The sequence below is a fragment of the Plectropomus leopardus genome, chromosome 2 (assembly GCF_008729295.1).
Source record: "Plectropomus leopardus isolate mb chromosome 2, YSFRI_Pleo_2.0, whole genome shotgun sequence".
Lineage (NCBI taxonomy): Eukaryota > Metazoa > Chordata > Actinopteri > Perciformes > Serranidae > Plectropomus > Plectropomus leopardus.
In genome coordinates this window covers 28,776,181-28,803,732 of record NC_056464.1, presented here as the reverse complement: position 1 = coordinate 28,803,732, position 27,552 = coordinate 28,776,181, and the positions used below count along the sequence as shown (strand labels likewise).

Here is a 27,552-nt window from a genome sequence, read left to right as displayed (position 1 = left end):
GCCATGCTATGTGAATTTACTTTCCACTGTCCTTGTGAGGCGCCTGTTTAAAAATAAACCAAACATTTGACTTTGCTACCTCCTGACCGACAGAATGTCGTTTTCACCTGGACAGCCCTCTTCCCATCAGCCTCTGACCTCTAGCCTTCCCACCTCTGACCCCAGCCTCTTGCATGCCCCGATCCTTTTTTATAGGAAAAAAGAGGGAAATGTATGAGCACCCTGTCTTCTGCTTGGCGTCTCAAGTGATGGATTTAACCATCCGTGAGTACCTTCATCATCCTCTCCCCAGTCTCTCTCCCTCTCCTTATTTTAAGCACTCTGTCACCTCATCCCCCTTTCTGCCTCCTCCTCTTCCTTCAGAGATGTTGCTCCTGCCATGCTTGTTTTTATCTGTGCCTTTTGTCTGTGAGAGTGAGTGGGGAGCGCACCAGTTGAGAGATCTGAGCAGCACCACATTGAATCAGTCAGGGTCCTCTTTTAGTACCATCTGTTTGTGATGGACATGAATGAGCAGTCTGGTCTGTAAGCTTTTTTTCTTTTGGTTGGATGCCGATTCCTTTGACTTGAATGCATTTTTACATTGCTTACATTGTTATCTCCTCCAGTCATTTGGTCTGATCATGTGTCAGTGGTGTGCTGTGCCAAGCAGGTAGGCTTTTCCCTTTCATCGCGACACAGCAGATAGTGAAGGAGCATCTGTGGACAGAGCTATTGTATGGAGAGGAAAGGACAGGGCACGGTGTAGGGTGTATGGATTCAACAGCTTGTGTTTGTGTTTTAAATTGATTCAACTCAAGTCACTCAGTGTGTCCCGTCTACGATCCTGGCAGCTGTTTGTGTGTCTTACCTGTCGACGACAGTCTGAGCTTTGTCTGTTTGTTAACAAACATCTTATCACTTTTTTTGATTTCCAATTTTCCACAGGCTAATATTTCAGTGTTGTTGTGTGTTTCTTATTGTGTGTTTGTGACGTTTGTCTGTTGCCAAGAAACCTCACGCCCTGGAGCTGAAATCGTCCCAGCAGATTCTTTGAAAGGGTCACGTGATTAACAACTCTGAGCTTTCCCCTCTATCCCTGTAACATGAAAATAACCCTAGAACCGTGCTTATTCTAAACATCTCTTTATCTTTTCTCTCCCTTGTTCTCGCTGAAGTCGAGAAAGGTCAAAAGGATCAAAAGGATCCAGGTGAACCAATGTTAAGCTTGTGGTTTAGCCACAGTGCACACATACATGTACACAGACCCAACCCCTCACCCCTCCACACACATGTATTTTGTGAATAGATACAAAAACATATGCATGTATGCACAGAATTTACTTGTAGCACATCTCCCATACAGTATATTATACACCCTGGTAATATACACACTCATTCAAGCTCTCAAATGTCTTGGCATGTTTTAAGCATCTCTTTTTATGAAGTAAATACATGGAGATTGTATTACTTTGTATCATTTCAGATTTGGCTCAAGACTCTTTAGTTCTGGAGGTATTCTTTCCGATTAGTTAGGTAGTAATGCAGTGTTGTATTCACAGAACGATGAGGTGGTAAGGTGGTTGTATGTGGCTGCAAAATACATTCAACCAACATTTTGTTTGCATAAAATATTATAGAGTAATGCAATCTCCTTCAAAAACAAGTCACATATTTGCCCACATTTTAAAGTAAAATGAGAAAAGAGGGACATAAGCAACATTTTAATGTAACCCCTCATCATCAACTGGAACACATAAACATTTCCACTAAAGATCATACTCTGATAATGGGATTGTATATGTGCACAACGTTTCTTATTGTCATAATTACAGTGTAGGATCATACATTCAAATCAAATTTGCTAGTCATTTCAGATACTTAAAGCATCGATTTAAAAAAAAAAAAACATATCCTTTTCTGGTAGATAGTCATGCAGATAGTTATTGTTTTATTGCAATTTAAACTTCAACTGCAACTTAACCTAACTGTTCCCAAGGGGAAATTTGTCTTGCAATCAGGTGAAATATAGATGATGCACAGATATAATTATAAATTATGTGAGATATAATCTCTGTACACAGACATCTGTGTGTGTGTGTGTGTGTGTGTGTGTGTAGAATCTGTAGGAAATGATATGAGATTTTGACAACACAAGTGGAAAAAGAGGCAGAACCCACTGGCCATAGGGTGACCATGATTTTGCTTTAAAGCATTTGTTATTATTTATCTGCATTCATATGCAGACATCTCTTCATGAAGATTACCTGTAATTACTGGTGCATGGAAGAGGAAAGACTAACCTGCATTTCTGCATTAGAACCTAAAATATCGGCCTGATGTTGTTACTGTCATCAGACAGATTGCTGATAGCTACCAAAATAAATAAAACATTAAAAGAAATGTATAAAACAAAAGCTAAACCCCACCATACAAGCCTCATCAGATGACAGAAAAACATAAATCCTAAAAAATTAAACAGGTCCAGCCATCTTCATCCACCAACAAGCTATTTGTGGCTGGTTTTAGATATCTGCCACTCAGAATTTTGTTACCAAGTGAAACAATCTGCATGGCTAAATACCACCAATTATACATGAATATTAGAAATATAACTTGCATTTTTAGTGATCTGGCCCTTTAATATTCCACAGCAGTCGAACACATTTGCATATTGGTGTTTTGTCTTTGAACAATGCCATAATAGATATATATTTTTAACTGTATGGCGTCTGATTTAAATGATGAAAAGCCACAAAGGTTTCCTTTGTTTTAGACGAAATCATGATACATGCATTTTTCAGATCTGCTCCCGGTGCTCCCCTACACAGGGCATTATGACCACAGAATATATGGTTACTGTAATACAAATCCATGTGATCCATCCATTAGTGTCGATTAAATGTCCCTAAAGACAAGGACTCGGCTCTTTAGAAATCTCAGATTCCCCCTGTTCTAAACGTTGGCCTACATGACAATTGAAAGTGTAACCTGAAGTGGCGGATTAGGGTTTCTTTAATCTATTTTACAACCAGTAACCCAAAATAGAAATGTGTTTCCATTTGGCCTGAGTTATAATACTTGAGGAATATTGGAGAAAGTGCAGCTACTCAGTATAGTAATAGTGAAGGCAACAAAAGACCCCAAATCAGAACTGCAGTGTAAAGACCACAACTGTTTTATGTAGAGTTACGTATATATGTGCTTTTGATTTGTGTAGCCATTCAGTTTCATGTTCAGATTATACGCATACCATTCCACACAGTCGTACTGTTTGAATAATCCCATGTCATGACGTTTGATTGTCTTATCAGATCATTCTGTCAGCAAAGGTACAAGCAAGTGATTTGGAGCTTTTGCAAATTATAGACCAATGTTGATTAGTGAAACGGGGCCAAAGCCGTTTTTAGTGCGGAAAACATCAGTTGATGGCAAATCCAATACCATCACACTGTAAAAATACTCATTAAAACACACCTTAAGGCATTTATTCAAATATCTGGTCACTGGTCTATTCGTTTATGAAATAAAAGCATTTATTGGTCCAAACACGTTATAGATTTTTCTTTGTTTTGACTAAAAGGGGTGTTGAGTGTCAGAAGCCTCAAAATCTATAACCAGCTTTAAGAAAAAAATAATTTTGTGTGGTATTGTCCAAGACTTTAATACATAGATGAACTTCAATAAAATTTGGAAATGCATGTCAGACCGTTAATGAAATGTTTTTGAGAAGTCTTTACTTTTCAAAATTGGCTATGAATGTAATTTGAATAATTTGTTTTTAGAAAAAAAAATATGGAAGCCCATTTCTGCCACTGTGATGAAAAAAGAATCACATGAAGCCAATATAATGAGAAAATTCATCAAAATTATGACTTTGTACCTCTAAATCATAACTTATATCTCAAAATAAGAAACCCTCTCAAAATTATAAGTAGTATTACAAAACAATGAGAAACTTTGTGAAAACCTGACTTAGTATCAAAATGACTCAAAATAATGATAATCTTTCTCTAAAAGATGACTTTGTATCTCATCTATCTCAAAACTTATTTTAACTATCTCAAAAAAAGACTCATTCTGCTTAAAATAATGACACTTCAACTATTTAGTATCTCAAAATAAGGATTTACATTAAAAATCACCTCAAAATGATGAGAAATTATTTCAAAATAATGACTTTATATCTTAGAATACTCAGAAACTTTCTCAAAATGATGAGTCAGTATCTTCAAATAATGAGACACTTCCACAACACTACTTAATGACTACTTGGAATTTCTAATTAATGATTTACTTATCTCAAAAATAATGAAGAGTTCTTTAAATTATAATTTAGTTTCCCAGAATAATGACAAACTTTCTAAAAAAAAAAAGATGTATCTCAAAAATAATGATTCACATATCTCAATTACAAGAAGCTTTCTCAAAATTATGAGGTATTATCTAAAAAATGACTTCTTATTTCAAAATAATGACAATATATTAAAATAATGAGTAACTTTCTCAAAGTAATGACGCAGTGTTGTTTCTCATTATTCTAAGATAGTAAGTCATTATTTTAAGTCATTTTAAGAACATTTCTCATTATATTGAGACACTAAGTTATTATTTGAGCACGTTTTTCCCATTATTTCAGAAAGCCTCATTATGGTGACTTAACATGATTTTTTTTTGTCAATCACCTCTTTAAAAATTGGCCTACATAAACGCTGCTTTATAGAAACATAAGTAGTGAACAAAAGTAAGTAAAAAAGCTGTTATAATACAAGACTGATATTAGGATAAGAATTAAAAATCTCAAAGTCCACCTAATGGAAAACTTTAGACAGACATAATGAATTATTTTTACAGTGTGTGCTCATTAAATGTTTCTTTACACCATGCCATGCGACAGCTCCTTATACAGATGGCTTATTCAGTACCGCCTCACAATATGCATGTTTTCAATGCTACATTGCACCTCCATCTCAACGCCACTATTCTCGTGCCTGATACTCCTCCAACATAAGTCTGATTATCCTACAAATACATTAGCTATGTTGCTTAATGTCATGCAGCCCAAATGCATATAAAAAAGAATTGTTGTGAGGGTACGGTAGATAATCATCACAGTGTAAGCACTGTGTTTATACTTTTATTAAACGGTCAAAAATATAGACAGGAAAAATCTTCTGAATAGTCATAAAAATCCCCCTGGAATCCTTCTCTGTGCTTGACTAACCACTCATCCCTCACCCTCATCCTTTTGTCTCAGAGAACGTAGGCCGCTTAGTCACGCCTGCCAAAAAGCTGGAGGAAACAATTCGCCTGGCGGAGTTAGTCATAGAGGTCCTCCAGCAGAACCAGGAACACCATGCGGAGGTGAGTGAGAACCCTCTCCTCCTCTCCTCCTCAAAACACTTTCCCTCTATACTCTCACTCTTATCTCACTCCGCCCCTCAGCAGGGAGTTAGTCTTATTATCAGCCCTCTATAAATAAAGCTGCTTTCATCTATGGGTAACTAAAAAAAACCCTTTCAGATGAATTTAATTTAGAAAAGCTCTAATTTGTGTTCAACAGACCATGGCGACATGGAATCAGAGCGCCCTGTTTGAGCAGAGACTGTAAATTAGCCATAAAATGATATAATGTGTGCAGTTCTTTCCTCTGATCACAGCTCATAGCTCAGTGTTGCAATGCTACATAAGACGTGGAAAGCATTGAAAAATGGTAATATTTTATAGGCAGTCCAGTTTAAACAAAATGTAGGAAGGTTATCAGAATGTAAACAATAAGAAAAGATGATACAGGTTACCCACAACCTCTGCGTTTTTCTTAATACTGTAAACTTTCCCTTTATTAGAAGACAAACGGCCAGTGGTGGAAAGTGTACTCAAATCTTTTACTTTAATGAATGCCTAAGGAATACTTCACCCCCCAAATGATCAGTTGTATATCAGTCAGTACTGCATTATGTAAGTTTGACTAAAACTGGACTTATAAAATAGATGTAAACATGTTAGTCCGTCTGAAATGAATTTCACAAAGTCGCCGCTGTTTGGTGGAGTAAAATTGACTATTTTTTCTCAATAAAGTTTGGTGTTTTTGATATAACGACTTGAAATCCCTGTTGGTGAGGGCTGTCTTATAGCAAGGTTAATTGGTAAAAATATTCTAAATATAGCATGAAACTAAACTGATACTGATTTTTTTGTTGTTAGGGGGAACTTTTTTAGGTGGCTAAAAATTAATCAATGAGGGCAAAGTTTGCTCAGCGGTGTTTTTTATAGGCCTATATGCATGTGATGTGGCAGTTTTCTACCTCAGAGTTATTGTAAATAAATATTGTGATTCGGTCTATAGCAACTAGTTACAAGGAGGCATATAGCCATCATCCATGTCGCAGTGGGACAAACTTCTGTCAATAAATTGATTCTCCCCTGGTGCTTGAATATTGGGACGAGGAAAGTAGTGCAATTAAATGGTCTAATTGAGCAGTAACCATAGTTCAACTTATCTGTGCATGTAAATGCACTGAGTTACTCTTCCATGTTATTTTGAATTTGTGAAGAAGACTTTGTTTTTCTCACATGCCTCCACAGTGAACGAAGAATTCAAAAACAGAGAAAATCCTCAATGAATCAGAGTCACAGGCAACAACTTTAACAACAGCCAAACTATATATCAAAATATCTGTTTTCAAACTCTCACACAACTCCTGCAGTCCAGGTCTCATTTATCCAGTCGTGTGCTCAGTATTTCACGAACAGACAACCCTTTACAACGTAACTGAAAGTGAAACTTATCTATACTCCGTTCAAAGACTACATTGACAAAAACAATATTTTTGGTGTATTGGAACTAACCCTTTAAAACGGATGTTTAGATAAGGTTTCTCTGTTGTTAAATGCAGCTAACTTCAATTCATCAAGAACTTTCTCTGTTTTTGGACTGTTTGTTAACCGGAGACACGAAAAAAACATAGTTTCTTCACAAAGTCAACGTAACACGGGTAACTGATATACAGATGGTCATTTTGGGAGTGACGTACCTGTACAACAATGTAGTAGCACATCACTAGAAGTCCTGCATTCAAAATACAGTACACTAGCAGTGCAAAGGTATTATCAGCTAAATACACTTTTCAAAAGTAAAAGTGCTTGTCTCTCGGAAAATTAAACATGACTAGACTGTTAATATTGATGCATCAGGGAGAGGGACAGTAACCTAAGATGATTAATGTGGTAGTTAATAAGAAAAAAATAATGCATACTGCATAAATTTGTATTTCTTTTCTGATTTATTTAATATTCTGTCTGTTTTTTTTTTTTTTAAATATTGGTTAATTGTCTTACTGCCTTCCTGCTTTATATAGCTGAAACCATGTGAGAAGTTTACAGGAAAATTCAGTCACCGCTCAAACATGCTATTTTTGCAGGGATTTAAAAGCAAAAAATACTGGATAGCACAAGTTTTAACCATAACAATTGATTTTATTTTATAAGCTTTTATGTTTTATGTATGTAAAATGTTACTATGAAAAGTAACAATTAACTGTAGCAGTCAGATAAATGTAAAAGAGTAAAAATGTCAATATTTTCCTCTGAAGGGTAGTGGAGTAGAAGTATAAAGTAGCATTTCCACCACTGAAAATACTTTCTTTATTGCATCCTGTTTTCTGAGCTGGTAGGAAAGCATGATGAGCATGTGCAGTTGTGTAGATCTGAAGGTGATCCAATGTGATCGTAGAACTTACACATAAAGCAGATTTATTGTATCTCTCTGAATATGCTTGACAGGCGGCAGTCACAAGTTCTGGAGATCAATCGGTACAGTATTTTTATTTCTTTTTCCTCTTCAGTCCCCATCACGACCCCCCTGTATGGCATGTGCGCCACTGTGGCAAGAAGCACCTTTCTAGGCAGAGAATGATCTCATAGATACTGTAGCAATGGGTGGGTTTTTTTAGGAATAGAAGTGAGAGCAAACATGTTTAAAAATTAAAAGGCACTGTAGCTTGCACAACATAATTGTGATCATAAAGCATGTTCATTGGGCCATAAAGAGGTTTCCTTTCTCTTCAAGCATGCTGAACCAGTAAATACCCCAAAGTATGCTCCATGTGAACCTTTTTGAAGTTTGATCCACCATAAACATTTGTTTCCCCTCCATCCAGCGATTAATTTTCACAGTCCGCACCTGTTCAAGCATTACTTCCCCAGCTTCTCCTCTTCCATCCCTCTCTGCTGTCTATTCTTAGCTTAAAAACACTTTTAAGAGAAATGCCTCAAAAATACTTTACTGTTCTGTACATCTTCCTGTGTTCTCACTGTCATATGATTGGTGACTGTCCAAGCAGGGAAAAGAGGTATGTAGTAAAGTTGATTGAAGAAACTCCCATAATGCTTTGTGCATGTCCAGTAGATGATGCCAGGCCCCCCCCCCCCCCATCCAGCGTCCCCCCGCCGCCCCGCGGCACCGCCCCCTTGACACGATTGCATTATTACAGCACTATAGTCTGTCTGGCTGAACACTGGCTCTGCTCGAGAGCTTTCAGGGTCCTGGTTGTGTCCCTTAACCTCCGTCAAAGGTTGGACAGACTCCGCCTGGCGACCTTTGAGTGTTTTCCCTATCCTCACCTGTTGGGAAACATTTACAGTCCTTTGATCCCCCCCCTCCCCTGTCTGCAATAAGAGTATCTCTCTTTGAATGTGATGGAGAAGAGCTTTGTTTGCTGCCTGTTTCTCTAACACTAGAACTGTCAAGCATTTTTTAATTTTTGGGAGTGGGCAGGTAAGTAGACAGGTAAGTCAGCTTTAGACTGCCATTGTGGTAGTTAAGCCAAACGAGAAAATAACAGTTAAACTGTAAAAATAATAACAATAATAATAATAATAATAAAGCATGCGGCATAATTTGGAAAGACCCAGCTTCATTTATTGGACTTGGCAACATGTTAGTCTGAATGATAAGCAAAAAAGCCAAGACTGCCAGCAAAGCAGCTACTGTACTCCAGCTGTCAAAGGGCGAGGAAATCCTGATTGTGCTAGAAAACAGTCAGCTGAATCTCAGACACTTACTTAACTAATTGGAACGGACACACTCCAACACTAGAGATGCTGCGTGCTGCAGTCTTTGGTGCGCCTAGTCGAAGATGTGCATGAGTCACATTCGCATCTCTCGGGCTATGGGTTTGTCAGTGATGTCAATGGTGGACCCCCTCATCTCTTAGCTTGAGAGAAAAGCATGCAGGGAGTTCCACATTTGCATGAGAAAAAGCACCTTTCCCTTAAAGCTATAGATGCTGTCATGAATATAACAAGGCACGATCATGCAACGTTACTGTGTGATTACTTTGTATAAAACTTACTGACTTGCAATTTATCCCACCTTTAAGTCCTGATCAGTAACAGCAGTGGATTTAATCTCAGACGATACACAAACACAAATACACGAAATACACACTAAGCACAAACAATCAAGACAGTGTTTATGACACATCCTTTCCTTGCTGTGTTTGAATGGAGTTCACAAACAACACAATACACACACATACTTTAAAGGATGATTTGACATTTACAAACCTTTGCTTCCTTGCTGAGAGTTACATGAAGGATAGATACCAATGTTATAACTATAGAGAACCGCAGGAATGAGTCCTAAAACCCAGAAATCAGCACCTCTAGTTCCCTCGTCTCAAAGTCAGTGGGTTTTTTGATTGGGTTTTTTGTTAGATGCCTAAAATACGGTCTATGATAAACCTTTTATGTTTTGTTCTACAACATTTCTACATTAGTAAATATTCCACTCGCAAACTTTGAACCTTTTATGTGTATTAAAAAACACAGATGCTAACAAGTGGCTAAATGCGACCACAGAACATCATCAAGCCAAACCATGCTGAGCTCGGTTTTACAGCCTCGTGGTGGTGGTGACACGATTGTAGTGTCGTTCTTCTTAGCCTAGCAATAGCTTTTTACTTTTGGCAATTATATTTAGGCTTCAAAAATCCTGTGGTGTTCATATGTGAAGATTATCTTGCTGAACAAAACACGTGAAGTTTTTGTTTACCACAGAGCTATTTTCTGCAATGTTCCAAAATCCAATGGAAAAGTCCCATAGGCTTTTTGACGAAGGGACCAGGGCAACGTTAGCTTCTAAATGAAAATAAATAAATAAATTAAATAAAATCATGACAATTGCAAGGGTATTTGAATATTTATGTAACTTCCCTGTTTAATTAAGGGTGCAGTGATACTGAGTGACAGGCTGTCTGCAAGGCTTCACCTTGAGCTCTTATTCAGATCAACCCTCTGGTCCAAATATTGTCACTTCTGGCTCCAAAAATCCAAGATTGCAACAGCCAAAGTGTCAAACTAGTGGCTACAAAAAACAATTCACAAACCAGTGGGTGACTTTGTGTCAGCTACTTCCATTATTTTTACACAGTCTTTGGTAAAACCACAATGTCAGACTTCCATTTTTATTTCACTATTTTTTTATTTGGACTAAAAAAACATGTTTAAGTGTTAATTAGTCAGTTTTAGAGGTTCCAGCAGGCTCTTTTTTATTTTTAGTTTTTAATGAAGCCAAAATATCCAGGATACGGTGCCATCTCGAACTGGTGACATCAGTTGAAGTCTGTGCAGTAGCGATCGCAAAGTGGTCCATGTTCCACCTGTTAACATGGAGGGAGTATGGTGTTTACTGCGACTAGCCTCCAGGGAGCAATTGAGATGTTTTGGCTTCACTTTTGAGGAGCTCTCAGGCCGTCTATCTTTGCACACAGTCGTTGATATCCCTATTTTCCATTTTTTTTGCTCAGCTAAGGTACCCAGCTGTTGGTTATATCTTTACAGTTAACAGGACTGGTATCAGTCTTTTCATCTAACTATCAGCAAGAAAGTAAAAAATCGTATTTCCCAACATGTTAAACGATTCCTTTGACACATAAAGAACAAACACAAATCTATTGGTATTTCCTTTTAAGAACCAATGAGCTCTGGTTGTGTGTATTGTTCCCTCCTTCCTTGTTTTCCTTGTGTCATCTCATCTCTTAACCGGAGGCCTTGTTCACCTGTTTTCTCTCCCTCCTGCTGTGTCTCTAGGCATTTGCATGGTGGACAGACCTCATGGTGGAGCATGCAGAGAACTTCCTGGCCCTCTATGCCATCGACATGGATGCCGCTCTGGAGATCCAGTCCCCTGAGAGCTGGGACAGCTTCCCCCTCTTCCAGCTGCTGAACGACTTCCTCCGGACAGACTGTAAGCGCCCACATTTATTTTTTAGACACCTGAGGTATTTTTTAAGCTCAAACAAAAACACTAATGTATTTCTGTTGTTGCCTCTTTCTTTTACACAGATCATCTGTGCAATGGAAAGTTCCACAAACACCTCCAGGATCTGTATGCTCCTCTGGTGGTTAGATATGTGGATCTGATGGAGTCCTCCATCGCACAGTCAATTCACAAGGGTTTTGATCGAGAGTCCTGGGAGCCTGTAAAGTAAGGAGCCTCCGTCTTTATAGCTAGGCTGTAGGATGGTTGGAGATGCGAGGCTTTTATATTCAGATGACAGACTGACTGCGTGGAGGCTGAGAAATCTGGGAGAGCAGCTGTATTGTTCACCCAGGCTTCCTGTAGGTTCACTTTTAAAGAATGAGCCGAGTGGGCTGAATAACCTATTTTCCCTCTGAAAGAAATGGGTTATTTATTCTGAAAATAGTCTTTGACTAATGTATGTGTCTTACCAATTTCTCTCTGACACATTGGGGTCAGGGCAACACCTAATATCTCTGTTGTTTTGTTTTGTGAACTAACCTTCATAGTGTGTGCTTTGACATGTTGCCAGAAACAAAAGGCCTCAAGTTTGTTCTTTTGCTGTTATGATTTATTTGTTGTGGCTTTCAAAATTTTGCTTTTGCATAAAGTTATTGCTAAGATTATATTTAAGATTTATTATGGTAAAGTTTGTTTTTTTTCCTGGTCTTTATTTGTGTCTATTATGTTGCTTCTCCCTCTCACTGCTTTTAATACAGTATATGTGTGCATCCTGAGTCCACTTTACCAGAGGTGTAGACTCGAGTCACATGACTTGAATTTGAGCCAGTCTCGAGTCACAGATTTGATTACTTTAGCCATGACAAATCCAAACAAGACTTGCAACTCAACTTGGACTTTAACATAAATGGTTTCACTTGAACCTGAACCTTTTTGACTTTAAAATACTTGATGTCTTTCCCTAAGCACAATAAGTGTATTATATAAAAAGTGTGCCACAAATCAACTCTTTTCCTCAGCATTTACTCTGTTCATTCACACCAAGTCCAGACTTAGTAACTCCCTAGATTCACTTTGGTTGAACCAATCTGACAGCATCCAATAAGCTGCAGGATAGAACCATGAAGAACCATCAGAACTCAAAACTCAAAGTTTAGGACTTGGGACTTGTCAGTCTTGACTTGAGCCTTGATTTAGGACCATAGAATGTATAAATAATAGATGTAGCTACTGAGACGCCACAAATTGGTTTGTTTCGAAGCCTCTAGTGTGAACCTGTGGAGGAGCAAGGGGTGGATCTGACTCACAGACAGCTTCTTACTCAAGTGACTCCACCCTTAAATATGCCTAACTTTAAGCCTTAAAAAAATCGTAACAGGTAAGTTATAAAAAAATATTCAACCCTCACACAGATGTCAGGAATGTTAAAATTAACTATAGAGACTAGGAGTGGGCGATATGGCCCTAAAATGATATCATGATATGTCAGGGTATATTTGCAATAATTATGCTTTTGAAGACATGACAAAATAAAGAAAAATATAGAAATATTTATTATTCATTTCTTGATAATGCAATGGCAACAAAATAAGTGTATAGTGTTGCATGTCAGCATAAACATAACAGTTTATCAAATAGTCAGTAAAAAAAAATATATATATAACTAATTTCTTTAGTATGTAAACAATAACAGTAACTGGAAGCAAGTACACTCTCTGCCATGCTTGTTGTTGTCCTGTATAGTAGTATGATGATATGTCAAGCAGTTGGAATTATAGCCATTATTACGATATAAATGAGCCAGCCTCAAGTGGCCATTCGATGAACTGCAGTATTTGGCTTTTCCGCATTGGCTTCACTTTTTAGCCTCAGAGGTTGCCAGTGGCTTGTGGCGTGTCAGTCTTGACATATGACTTGACTCGGGACTTGCCCGTCTTGACTCACGACTTAAGTGCAAAGACTTAAGACCTACTTGTGACTTGCAGAACAATGACTTGGTCCCACCTCTGCTCTTTACTATGTAGGTCTTCATATGATGTGTGTCTTTGACAATTACTTGTCTTGTTTATGTGTGCAACTTCCTGTCTTCACCTAATTTCTGGTTTTATGTTACCTTTATGATGAGTGTTACATGGCTTTCTGCAGCTCCCACACCACTGTTATGGATTCTTTTTTTCTTTTTGTCTGTCTTTTCTGCAGGAGTTTAACAAGTAATCTGCCCAATGTGAATCTACCAAATGTGAACCTCCAAATTCCCAAAGTACCAAATCTGCCAGTGCCAGTAGCAGGACTATCAGTTAACCTTCCACAAATGCCTAGCTTTTCTACCCCGTCATGGATGGCTGCTATATATGACTCTGAGTGTGTATTCAACTAGTTTACTTTAGACATGTTAAGCAAGCAGAGATTGCCTTGGTATGAAGATGCCCTCAGCTAAAAAACTTTCAAAAATCAAACACATTTTTATTAAAAAACAACAAAATTCCTTCTGTTTGACTCTAAATGGAGATGAAATATTTCCTCAAAATCTAAAAATCTGTTTCAGTTTGTTCATTTCTTAATTAATATATAATAATAATAATACATTATTTTGTCCATGTTCATGCCAAGGGCACTCTGGGAGGTGTTAGAGTAGATGGGGTTCTGCTTTCTAAAATGAGAAACGCTCTCATTTGTCTCAACATGCATGTTGTTGAGCTGAGGTGTGGAGATACAGGCCAAAAACAAAATATTTGTGTAACACATTGCTCCAAGGCTATTTGGAAACATTTTCAAGTCTAGATCTCTGCTCTATGAAAGATGTATCTCCCCTGAGTCGTTGTCCACAGACATTTGCTTTAGTGGTTTTTAGCGCACTGTAGACCGTAAATGGCCGTAGTTTCATCTCTGACCTTGACCACCTGCCAGTAGCCTGATTGGGGGGGGGGAGATAATGGGTTGGATTGGAGATGATAGCGTGGAGAGGCTGGGCGGCTGGCAGTCAGACCTCTTTGTTTTATCACCTCCCGTTCCACATCTTCCCCGCAGCACTTTTCCCAATGAGCTCTACTCAGGATGCCCTAAAAGGTCTGCATGGTTTGTTTGGTAATTCTTCCAGGGGCCCCAACAGCCTGGGGACATGGATGTTGAGCGAGGGCCTGTGATGAAGGGAAATCAATTTGGAGATTTTTTTTGTGTGTGTGTGTGGAAGCACTCTACACATGAATGTCAATTTTACATGCCCTCCCTCACGTCTCCATTCCCCACTCCTTTGTCTTGACACAGTGTGATTAGCTGCTGTATCTGCAGTAACTTTACCTGCATGTGGCCACTTCACATCCCAGTCAATAATCATACTCTACAGCATGGTTATTGAGTTGTTACAGTAATCCCTGCCCGCTCCTTTTTACCCATACACTGACTGTCCAGACACACCTGAATTGACATTCGGACGATCCAGTCAGTGTATGGTCAGAGAATAATCTTACTGTGTTTAGGTGTGGAGGAACAGCATCCTCCTCTGCACCTGCCACAACAGCCCCTCACCCCCCAACCTCTCTCCAGCAAGGTGACCTTTTGTTATCTGACCTGTGTGCGTGTCTGTTTGGCTCGATGGCAGTAACGGCTCCGGGACGTCGGAGGACCTTTTCTGGAAGCTGGATGCCCTCCAGACCTTCATCAGGGACCTGCACTGGCCTGAGGATGAGTTTGCCAAACACCTCGAGAGTCGCATCCAGCTCATGTCGAGCAACATGATTGAGAACTGCGTCAAGCGGTGCGTGTGTGTGTCCGTGCATGAGAGGAAGATAGACTGACAGAAACAGAAATACTCGGAGGCACCGAATGTTGAGAATGAACTCTTTACTGAATATTTTATATTATAGTGCATATAAATATTTCACTTGCCTTGCAGCACTAGGATGGCATTTGAGTCCAAGCTGACAAAGAGCAGCAAGTCCACAGATTTCCGCATTTCTCCAACATTATGCACCATGTTCAATGTGATGGTGGATGCCAAGGACCAATCGGCTAAACTATGCGCAATGGAAATGGGACAAGAGGTAAAAACTTCACCTGGGAGACTGAATGCATGTTAAGTAATGATAGTTAATTTAGTTAATTTGTTATATACAAAAAAATTATGGTTAAATTTATGTTTTGTCAAAACTTATACCATTTTCCACAGAAACAATACCACACCCAAATAGACGAGCTGATTGAGGAAAGTGTGAAAGACATGATCCAGCTTCTGGTTGCAAAGGTGCGACTTAATATCAGCTGTGACAGTAAATGTAAATGTAATGTATTATTTGTTATAACAAGTTATGGTTTGGGACATTAGGACCTTTCTCGGATTTTAGGACATTTCTCGGATTTTAGGATGTTTATAGGATTTTAGTACATTTCTAGGATTTTAGGACATTTTGGGCTTAGCTAGGACCTTTGTTGAGTCTTAAAATGTTTTATATTCAGTTTTATAAATACTAGGTATTAAACCTCATTTAATATATTACACATCTTTAAACCACTGAACCAAATGCTGTCTTTTTACTCTCTTTTTACTTACTTAAAGAGCCATATTCCTACATAAAACCTACCTCTGCATACTACATACAGTTTATACTACTTACCTTTGTAGTTACCAGCAATGCTGCAATAGCAAGATGATTCGTCCAAAAGTCACTCTTAAATTTGATTAATAATGATCTTAAACTTCTTAAAAAGCATTAAATCTAAGCATCTGATACCCCTAGACATGCTGTGATGTAATTTCTATCTGCACTCTGTGTTCTTTGCTTATTTGCAAAACTAAACTAAAGATGGTGAACATTATAGAAACATTACACTGTACCAACTTAACAGGAACGGACATAAGCAGTGCTGACTAGCATGAGCCTTATTAAAATATCTGATCAATTCTGTTTTTTCTCCTTTTCTCAGTTTGTTGCCATTCTGGAGGGTGTGTTGGCTAAGATTTCCAGATATGATGAAGGCACTCTCTTCTCTTCATTCCTCTCATTCACGGTGAGATTAAGCTTCTCTTTATTCATTTACTTAATTAACCTCAATGGGCTGATTCTGTAATATTTAGGGCTGGTTATTAAACCTCAATATTTTTTGGAAATTGACCAGAATGTGTCCCTCAAGCAGTGGTGGATGAAATACCTGAGAGCCCAACTTGAGTAAAAGTACAGATATCGTACCACAAAATCATGGTAGAAGTTAAATTCACCTATTTGAATATTTATTTAGTAAAAGTCTTAAAGTATCTGATGTTTACGGTACTTAAGTATAAAAGTAATTTTGATACTTAACCCTTAGATGCAAAAGTGGGTCAAAAATGACCCGGTGAGGTGGTTTTTTTTGCAATATCTTTGTAATTAAAAGTTGTCATCATTTCATATTCCAGCTGTTCTTCAAAAAACATGTTATTGGTGTCATCTTATTTTAATTTTTAACTTACTTTTTATACATTTTACCCATACTACCCCAAGTTTTCATAGATGGTTCAAAAATGACCCGCATTCATTTCCAATGGAATTTCATGGGAACCTTTGATTCTTATCAACTATGACTGTCAGGAATATATATTTTGTGGACCACACAGAGTATATAACTTCAAGTGTCACCCCTGAAGAATATTATTTTAAACAGCAAGATCTGATACATGTAGGTATTATCTTCATTTTTTTTTTTTTTTTTTTTTTTACCTCAGAAATGTGTGTGCGCGTCATTAATGCTTACTTAATGAAAGAATGTGTGTTATTATCATGTATCAACAAATTAGCCTACTTTAGAGTTAGCTAACACCAGCTAGCTAACCAAGCTAGCTAACATAAGTCTATGTACTGTGTGTGTGTGTGTGTGTGTGTGTGTGTGTGTGTGTGTGTGTCATTCATGACTATTGTGTGAAAGAGTATGTTTCTTATCATCTATCATCAAATTTGCCTACTTTATAGTTTGCGAAAATAGCTAACCAAAGCTTGCTGACATTACTGTATGTATTGCGCGTATATGTGTGTGTGTGCGCGCTCATGCGTGTGTGCATTTATTCATATTGCTACATATTGATCAATAGGTTTGCTTGTCATTCAAAACATCCTCATGTTTCCTCATCCAAGGTGTCATGGCTGCTAGGTATACAGCTGAAATGGTAGCTACTTACATTTACTTACCTGTTAAAAATGTTTAAAAAATTAAAAATAAAAATATTTAAAACATGAAATCATTCATGTGTGGATCTAAATATAATACAAAATATAACACAAATGATTATTTTTAAACAAAATGGAAAAAAGTGGCATAAAAGCACATTGATTTTAATTGGTCATTTTTGAGACACTTATGGAAGCGTGTGGGATCCAGTCACTCATGCATCTAAGGGTTAAGTACGGTAAACCGTAAATTTGTAGTAAGAATCTAAAATGTAGAAATGTAGTGTAAATGAAGTATACATTTTATTTAGGAAATGTGGTAATGTAGAAGTAAAGGTTGACAGAAATATAAAAACTCAAGTAAAGTACAAATGCTTCCAAAGAATACTTACTCCACTGCTGTCAGGTATTATAGTCCCTAAAGTTGGCATCAAATGCTTCTCAGATTTACACCGTTCTGTATTTTATCTTTGATCAGACAGTTCCCGTCTTAATTTTAGATTGATTTAAAATTATTTAAAATAAAATTTGACTTTCAAAAGGGGATTTGTAGAAAAGCCTGTTTACTCAAAGTAAGGTATTGTAATAGTGTAATAGTGTAGTCAAGTTTTATATGTAGTATTGGAAAATGTAAAACAATACCTAGCCCTAATAGTATTAAAGTAAAAGTAATTAAAATGTTTTGATACGGACTGTCAGCCAGTGTTTGACAATTTTGTTTTGATTTCAGGTGAAAGCTGCCTCTAAATATGTGGATGTACCTGTAAGTGCAATAACACCCTACACCTCCCTGTGTGCTTTTAAGCTTGTGTGTGTTTACAGTTGAAAGTGTTGCCTTTTCGTTTTTTATCATCAACAGTGTTTATTTTCTGCCTTTGACAGATTACAGTCATTTTCCAGTGTTTTGTTATTCCTCTCCTGAGCTCTGACCCTGTTTTGTTTCTGTTTCTACAGAAACCTGGAATGGACGTGGCAGACGGCTATGTGACCTTTGTGCGCCACTCTCAGGATATGCTTCGTGATAAGGTCAATGAGGAGGTGTATATAGAAAGGTTATTTGATGTAAGTAAGATGCCGTCTCCTCCTCACAAGAAGGGAGGGGCCTTCTAAAATGTGGCAAAACAACAGGGCAGAGAGGGATAAGTCCCATTTTGAGAGCAGGATGTGTATTTCAGCCTGGCAGAAGAGGCTTTTCTGATCTTCTACCCCTCTTGACTTTTCTCTTTCTCTCTGTCTCTCTTCTCTCTGAACCTTAGCCGCTGCCCTCTGCATTCTGGTGTGCATTGCCACAGTGCTTTTGGGCCTTTGTGTATTAAAAAAAGGAAACTTTTATTTACAAAGAGTCCATAAAAGCATCCTCAAAAAACAGGATTATCTGAAGCAGTGCTCTCTGGAAAGAACAGAACTATCCATAGTGATCACATACCAGCACACCAACTTATATTTTCTTAGCTCACCACTGTGCTTTCAGATACTTTCCACATAAAGCATGTCAGCCTCCTGAAGAAATGACACTCAGCCCTCTTGGTCTCAGTCCACAGTGGAGCACCCGTGCATCTTCGTCTGTGAACTGCAGGGTGAAGGATGCACTGCTGGATGGGCCAGGGTGACACAATGATGTCAAACTCTGAGGCTGACATGCCGTATACCCTTTGTCTGTTAGAGCGGTGGTTCCCAAACTGGTGGTCAAAACCCTGCTAAAGGGTTGCAAGAGAGATCTGAAAGGTCATGAGTGGATTTACAGGATGGGAAAAAAAGGAAGAAGCATTTCTGCTACATAAAAATAATGTTAATTTCACCAGACATGTCTCTCTTTTTTTCTTTTTGTAAAAGACTTTCAGCAACCTGTTGCACCAGTTTGAGTATCAAGTCAGCAGTACAGCAATAAATGCTATGCTGTAACGAGGTTGTTTCATATTAAACTTGCTAATTTGTATACTTGTACCATCAGAATTTACATCACGTACTGCTTTGCAGTAGAGTGTAAGTTTTTAACTCGTCAATTGTTGTGATAAAATGGGAGAGAAAAGCACTACTGAGCAGGGTTGTACAAGATACTGAAAATTAGTTATGAATTAGCAGTTACGTCTCTCAAAAGAATTGAATGTCTTTACTAATTACTGCTAAATTAAAGGCAAGGCAATGCAGCTTTATTTGTATATTGTATTTCATACAACAGGGCAATTTAGTGTGCTTTACAAAGCAATAAAATATAAAACATCATAAAGGATACATATTTACAAAGAGTAAGGAGAAAAGATATAAAAGATGACATTAATACTAAAACAGTTTTAAAATTAAAATCAACATTAAAAATAGCAAAAGTGCATACAAGAGGTGATTTAATTTAGAGAGATAATTTAAATCAAGTTTAAGACTAAATTTGCAGTCCATTACCAGGTGGAGTGGGTAAGTTCAAGTAATAATAGTTAATAAGGAAAGTAACTTGCATTACTTTTAAATATCTGCTTCAGTTCTCTTATTAATGCACTCAGTGCTGTATTATTTTACCTTCATATGTTCCTGGACCTTCACTGGCTTATACGGTATATGACAGAATTGTTGTGTGGTTCTGCCCCACCAGTATGAGCTATTTAGACCTAATTAATTAATTTGCTGATTGACAGAAAATAATTTGTACCTTTTTTGGTAATCGATTATTTTTTGTATAAAAAAAACTAATTTTTCAAGTGAAAATACCTCATCTTACCAAGTCTGAGCTTCTCGTTTGGGAGAATTTGCAGCTCTTGCTGGTGCAACAGCCTGCAGGACTCTAAAAGGAAGGAAACCACACTCTGAACAGCTTAGAGTTTAGAGAAATAAACGCCCTGTGTTATGGGGTGTTAAGAGCAGGCAGGACATGACTATAAAAGGTTGGGAACCACTGTGTTAGAGGGTGAAGAGAGCACTGTCTTACAAAAATATAATCCTAACGGGATACATTGACAGCAATGTGTCCTCCATGTGTGATTCGAACGACACATAATGCTGTGATGTGTGTGCTTCATGTCATTCAGAAACTATTTGTCTCTACAGGTGTGTGACGGCTTTGTGTGTTTGACAGATTCTCAGTTCTGTGAGGCAGTGACGTGAAGTTTTTATGTCTGAGAGATACTCAGAAGTCTCCCTTTGGTTTAATATTTTTGTGTTTGGCTGTAGGATCAAGGAAAGTCTTGTGCCAGATATATATGATTTTTTTGTTTTTTGTTTTGGAGTGAGGAGTGATGCTGTTGTGAAGTGGGTCTGCTTTCGTCTTTGAGGTCCACACTAGCTCCCCTCCGTCTCCGTCTGTGTTGTCAGTTTCTCTAGTGTGGAGTTTTTCCCTTCGTGTCCTCTGTGTGGCCCCAAAGTGCTACGAAATCCTACTCAGCGCTGTCATGTTGAATTCTCCTGTAGATTTCTCAAGCTGTGAATGTTTCAGTTTTAGCATTTTAAACTTCTACTTCTAGGATGTCTATGTTTTTCTCTTTCATTTGAATGCATTTCCATCCATACATTTGCATGCATGTGACAAACAGTTCCTAGATGTTGCATAGGCTCTACTTTATCTCTCTTTCTTTCACTAATTAATTTCAATCCTTTTTATCTCCTCTTTTCTGATTAACACCATTCCTGCTGCCTCCTCTATTCAAAAAGTGGCACTTATCTCTAGTGTTGCGTTGCGTTGTTTTATCACATTATGTTGGTTGGCATGATTTTTAGAGTCAAATAATCTTCCTGTGTACATCTTCTAGCATGACCCTCCTCCTCAGAGTTCTGCCTCATTTGCACATAGAGCAGTCTTCCTTAGCACGTACTCTGCCACCCACCCACCTGCGAGGTCTGCATGCACTGCACGCTCAACTCGACTGTGAAGTGGACAGGCATCTGCATATCTGGCCTCAAGTTCAAACCTTTCAACCATTCACCTAATCTTAAAACAAACCTCGACAACCAATTCAATCCTCACACTTCTGATTCAGGCCGAAAGAGACCTTCCTCTGCGTTCCTGCTCACTCACATGTTTAAAGTTGACTTCTTCTTTTTTTCTTGAAACTAGAGGTGTGACAACTGTTTCTATTAGACTTGGGTGCTGTTCTCTTGTAACTTTAAACAGTCTGGGGAAACTGCCGCCCAAAGCAAAATAGAGAAAAGGTACAAGAAAATAGCACCGCTGCTCCCTGCCTGCTAACCATTTACTCACTTTCATTCTATTTTTCTTTTGCTAATGAACTTGTGTCAAAACTATAATTTCAATACCCCATAGACTGGTGGTTTTCTGTCTTCAGTGTAGGGTATTTAAATACAGCTCTGCGTTTCTACTTGAATAAATTATAAATAAAGGCTAAGTAATAGCCTTCAATAATTGATGGGCCATGCAGCTTTTACAAAGTATTGACTTGGAGAACATTTTTTTAGTATTTCAAAGGGTAATTACAGTTTGAGACAGATATATCTGTCAATGCTTTTATGAGTTTCCTCAGTTTTATTATTTTTTCAAGTAGCAGTAGTACCAGTGCTCTGAGTTACCTCTAAAATTGCTCTTTTCAGCCCTTCAGAGTGCTGGAAATGCAGTTTATGTGTGGATGTCACACTTGTTCAGTGTGTGTGTGTGTGTGTGTGTGTGTGTGTGCGTGCGTGTGCATGTGTGCATGTGTGCGTGCATGCGTGTGTGTGTTTGTGTGTGTGTGTGTGTGTGTGCGCGCCTGAGTGTTGGCAACATTCACTAAAACAAACACTAAGGCCCAGATTCACGGAAATCTAAATTTATCTTAGCAGTTACAGTTGAATTGGATTAAATTCATCATCATGGCTAAACAATAATTGGACCAATTTTGACATTTAACTCTGGAATATTTCAGTAAGTAAGTAATGCATGTGTAGGTCAGTAAGCCTCTGTGTTTTGTGAGTTTAAAGGTCCTGGACAGATGTTTTCTCAATCTGCTTTTTGCTATGAAAAATGCAGACCTACATTGAATAGTTTTACATTTTGGGAAAATATGTTTTTTTATTGACGAAATTGATACCACTCACATGTCTGTCTGCTCAGTGTGAATCTTTGATTAGTAGATGGTTAGGTATTACAAAGCGTGGAAACAGCTGGCCTGAATTTTTGTGTGAAATCCTGCTTAAAAATAACCAAGGAAGTGTTTTTATGGCTCCGTGCCAGCGACAGCTGTGGCTAGAGGCAATATATTTTTGGGTTGTTCGTACTTCTATACATCCTGCCTACTCTTGTGAACACCATTTCTCAAGAAGGCCTTAAGGGAATCTCTTTAATTTTAGCACAAACATTCAGTTGGACTGAAGGATAAACTGGTAAGATTTTAGTGGTCAAAGGTCGAAGTTCAAGGTCACTGTGACCTCATCCCTCCCATTCTTGTGAATGCAATATCTCAAAAACACTTTGAGGGATTTTTTTTACATTTGGCAAAAATGTTTGTGTAGACTGAACTGCTTAGACCTTAGACCTTTTGGGCTCTGGCCTACGCTCGGCACAAGGCGGCACAAGGCAGCACAAGGTGGCGTGCAGTGCAATGTAAGTGTCATTGCTAGTGTCAGACACAGTTGTCATTTCCACGCCTGGCGCCAGCATCCTTTAAAGGACAAATGTACTTGCACCCGTCAGTGCACCCCTGGGCGTGTCGCTCTTAAAGTGAGGTGTGGTCAGGCGTATTGTTGGCGGATTGCTAGTTTGAGGCAACAGAAAGCCAATGCGCCATTGACCAAATAAAAGTGGTCTGAAGTCAAAGGCGCAGTCTGTTTTCTGGTATTTAAATGGTGGATTATTCAGATAGCAAGATGCGCCTGCATGCAGTTCAGATGTTTGGATAAATCCGGTGGAACATCACAATACAGCCCTCAAAGTCGGAGCATTCTTTGTGGGATGTTGTGTGTTGCACAACATTGATATGTGTCATGGATGTCTCTTGGACATAAATGAGGGCACATTACAGGACATAAGAAGGTGTAAGGCTGCACTGCGTGTGCCGATGCTAGTTAACCTAATATACAAGCAGCAACATGCGCACTGAGAGATCAGCTGGTTTCTCCCTTTTCTGCTTGATTTTTACATTGAGCGTCGAGTTTTGTTTACCCCTCCACCTCACATCATGTACTCTTTTCTGCATTGTAAGGCTGTTCTGGAGGCTCCAAAAAATGATGGAGCCTGCACGTCACGTCTTCTCATGCCTGCTTTACCTCCGCTGCTTTTTTTGTGGATATCTGCTGCTTCTGCAAATAATCTGCTCACGCGCCTTCAACTTGGGCACAAAGGCAGATCGGTTTCTTCAGCAGAACACCTCTCACATGTGTAATTCGCCAAATCCATCATTCAGATCCGCCAATTCCTGGCGCACCCGGCTTTTAAAAGGAATGAAAGCTGACGGACAGATTGCTTAATTCATGTACCGCCTGAAACACACCCACGACTAATTCAGAATCTGAATACAACCCCTCTGCGCCGTGCGCTGCACCTTGCACCCAGATTATCCGCCATTTAACTAGCAAAATGGACATTGGCACACCCTAAACGCATTTGTGCCAAGCGCTTTAGACCATGCGCTATAGATCGTCTAAATAGGGCCCTTGGTGGTCAAAGGTCACAGTGACTTAACATTTGTGTCATTTTTGTGAACACAATATTTGAAGATGACTTTGAGGGAGTTTCTCAAATTTGGCACAAATGTCCACTTGGAGTCAAGAATGAAATGATTAGAATCTAATGGTCGAAGGTGAAAGGTCATGGTCACAGTGACTTCATACAACATGTTTTTGTCCATAACTCAAACATCAAGAACCACAGTGAAACTGTGTTGATTGTATAGATCTTCTGTGTGAAGCATCCATGTTTTCACAGACGTGGATGTAAACTGTAGGTGCAACTTGACTGGTGGGCGGAGGCATACAACTGTTGGGGGAGGAAGTGTATATAGTTTTTATCCAAATATCTGATTTTGGCCTTTTTTTATTAATTCATATTTATAGTAACAGAGAAATCATGTTTGAAGCCAAGTTTTCAGGAGCTTTAAAAGCACTAAATGAAGACACAAGGCATTTGTAGTAGAGAACTTTATTTTTTCTCAAATTTGAAATGCATGATTAAAAGAAACAGTTGAAACAAGCATACTGTACGGTCGCTTGTTATCGTTTTTAGGTGATAAGATTTATTTTGACTTCATTAGTGCAGCCTATTAACTTGCATTGATTGTTGACTCTGAAATGCAAGCGTGTCTGTGTTGTGACGTGGGATTGAGACGGGACATTAATCCTTACTAACTGGTGTATATACTGTACACGTGGGTGAGATAAAATGCAGCCTGACATGTATTGCTGCTCGCAAGTTTTATGGAAGTGATGCTTGAATACACACACAAGGGTGCTTGAAAGTCAATGTTACTGTCATATACTGTACGTGTTTAGCTGCAGTTCTTTGTGTGTGTCGTAAAGGTTAGTTTTATGTTATGATGTCTTGAGTATGTGTGTGAGTGTGTGTTTTGCTGGAGAGTGTTGTGTTTATGTGTTTCAGCAATGGTACACTGCCACCATGAACCTGCTGGGGACCTGGCTCACTGAACGCATGGATCAGCAGCTCCACGTCTACCAACTAAAAATCCTCATCAGGATCACAAAGGTAAGACAGGAAGCAACTGTCAGGTGCTTAAACGATCCAAAATCTTTGCATCCGGGCTGTGATGAAGTATGCCTTTCCTCCCGCAGAAAAAGTACCGGGACTTCCGCCTGCAGGGCGTCCTTGACTCCACCCTGAACAGTAAGATGTATGACACGGTGCGCAACAGGCTGACCGTGGAGGAGGCCACTGCTTCAGTGAGGGAAGGAGGCATGCAGGGCATCTCCATGAAGGACAGTGATGAGGAGGATGAAGAGGATGACTAGAGCCCGTACACTGACCCCCCCGAACCCCCTTACCCCGACCCCCCCCTCACACTTTTGACTTTAGCCTGGTTAACGATGCATGTACCAACTCAGATAGCCACTCTAGGACCTCTTTGTCAGCTCGAAATGCCTATGAAGGAACTATTAACTATAAAAATAGTACTTATACTGAGGAAAATCAAAATAAAAATGTTAAAAAATAACATGATTGGCAGTTTAGCTGTGTCATGATAAAGATAGCACCTATCTTTGATTCATTCATTTCTAAATTCATTTCTATGTGTTACTAAGCAATATGGAGAACCATTTGTTTGACAATGTTGAGTGAGATTAATAGGTGTGTCCCTGTCCAATGCAAACCTATATGGCGCTTCTTTGTCGTATTCTACATTCATTAATGGTACATTGTCGTGATGATGAGTGTGTGGACCCTTTTCTTTGTCTTGTCTGTTTTTAAGTGAATGCCAACTGCTTCAAACTGAAAAATAAAAACCTCTGTATTTGTTTACGGCTGTTACAGATACACTGTTGTCTACTCACTGTTCTTAACATCAACAGTAAGTCCAGACCTGCATTTTTATCATGTGTCAATGCTATGTGATCTTATCTCAATTACTAATTAGACACGATTCAACAGGAATCATGAACTTCAACGAGTGGGTATTCTAGAGATGCAATATTCTCATAGCTCCATTTTGATAACTTGGGAGATTCTATTTTTATTTCAACATTAAAAGGCCTTGAAACAGGTTCTATTTTAATTGAGTTGCACTTTTACAGAGAAAAGAGCGAAAATATTTTTTTTTATTAAAAAAAAAAGTTGGTCTGTCTTTGTTCTGTAATTGTGTAGAATGAGATGTCTGGCATTTGTTTGGGTCTCACTGTTGTTTTGTATATATTATATAAATATATATATAAATATAAAATGCTGTACATTGCATTCTGAGCCATCGCTGCATGCCTGTGGGTTCCCACCCTCCCCAAACGCTTTCTGTTTTCTGTGTGAATTAGCTGGTGGATTCATTCTTGCTTTTGCCTTATGAAAGCCAACAGTTGTAATATGCAAGAGCTGTGGCCTCGAAATAAAAATTAATGTACATGTGCATCTGCTGTCATGTTTACTAGCGGCATGTCCACCTGAGACACAGTTACAAACACACTGAACTGGAAAGTCTTGATTTGGCGGGGGGTAAAACTAATAGGAATCCTAATGAACAACAAAGAGTATATTAATTACTTAAGCAAACATAACGCCGTCGGAGTCTTAAATAAATCATGAACAAAAGCAATGCACAATTCTTCCTTCACAATAAATAAACATAATATTAAATAATAATAAGTAAATTGATTTTTTTAAAATAAAAATCTTGGATCAGTGGTTCCCCAGGCTTTGAAGAGTGAGTGCTATTATACAAAGTAAAATGTGATGTGATTGAGGATTTCTTCTTAAATTCTGTACTTTAATGTTTTCATTACATGCTAGACTTTTTTTTTAAATTAACATACAATATTAATGTTTTTATGAATTTTCTTGTTATTTCTGTACACATGCTGTAGTCTGTACTATGACTTCTGTTAGGCATACTATGCTGAGATTATTTTTTTGTCTGATTTGCAGAAGTGCTGCACTATGCATTTGACCTTTGTATGACATGCAATACTCAAGCCTATTTGACATGGTGTACCATATGTGATGAAAAGTAGTCATTCCGTTTTACGGTATTTTCAGTCACACAAATTATGACCCTTTTATACCATTTGGAATGGCATGCTCTACTGGGACATTTTGTGCTATTTGGGACAACATATTATAGTCTGACTATTTATTTCATTTAGGGAGAAAAACTATGCTATAACTTTGGTATGATATTGTGGATGAACTGCTATAGTATGACTTTTTTCTACCATTTTTGACAAGTTAGTACATCATAGCTATATATCATTTTGAATGACGTACTATAGTAGGACTTCTTCCTTCAAACTTTACTTGATCTTTTTTATGCAATTTTATGCGACATACACAATATGACTTTCTATGCGATTTTGTGCACAAAAAACGTCATACCAAAGTATGACTTTGGTGTAACGTAGGTAGGTCGAAAAAATCTAATTTTCATGAAAAATGCTGAAAACGACATAGAAAAGCTTTTAGAGACGCGTCATAGCATAAAAAATGGGAAAAAAGGCCAAAAACCTCATAATTTAGCATGTCCAAAAAATGGCCGGCCAACAAGGCAATGGTATAGTATATCGAAAAAAGTCAAAATTTGACCCCTCCTAAAAATTGCTGAAAACGACATA

General features: G+C 38.3%; 1 protein-coding gene across 10 annotated transcripts in view; it reads left to right on the top strand.

The window, feature by feature from the left end:
* Positions 1–25,286, top strand: part of LOC121958521 (calcium-dependent secretion activator 1-like) — a 91,585-nt gene extending 66,299 nt beyond the window's left edge. For 2 of the 10 annotated variants that reach the window (XM_042507505.1, XM_042507488.1), the window contains 15 exons: positions 196–264; positions 5,237–5,343; positions 7,762–7,791; positions 8,322–8,330; positions 11,071–11,227; positions 11,326–11,467; positions 13,442–13,603; positions 14,841–14,996; positions 15,135–15,282; positions 15,408–15,482; positions 16,163–16,246; positions 18,107–18,139; positions 18,331–18,438; positions 24,884–24,988; positions 25,075–25,286. In XM_042507505.1, the coding sequence (XP_042363439.1) occupies positions 196–264; positions 5,237–5,343; positions 7,762–7,791; positions 8,322–8,330; positions 11,071–11,227; positions 11,326–11,467; positions 13,442–13,603; positions 14,841–14,996; positions 15,135–15,282; positions 15,408–15,482; positions 16,163–16,246; positions 18,107–18,139; positions 18,331–18,438; positions 24,884–24,988; positions 25,075–25,251 (1,562 nt within the window). In that variant the 3' untranslated portion in view covers positions 25,252–25,286. Of the gene's footprint in view, positions 1–195; positions 265–1,157; positions 1,191–5,236; positions 5,344–7,761; positions 7,792–8,321; positions 8,331–11,070; positions 11,228–11,325; positions 11,468–13,441; positions 13,604–14,840; positions 14,997–15,134; positions 15,283–15,407; positions 15,483–16,162; positions 16,247–18,106; positions 18,140–18,330; positions 18,439–24,883; positions 24,989–25,074 lie in introns of all 10 variants that reach the window. The other 8 variants (XM_042507551.1, XM_042507541.1, XM_042507532.1 and 5 more) reach the window with 5 other exon arrangements.
* Positions 25,287–27,552: the final 2,266 nt, after the last annotated feature.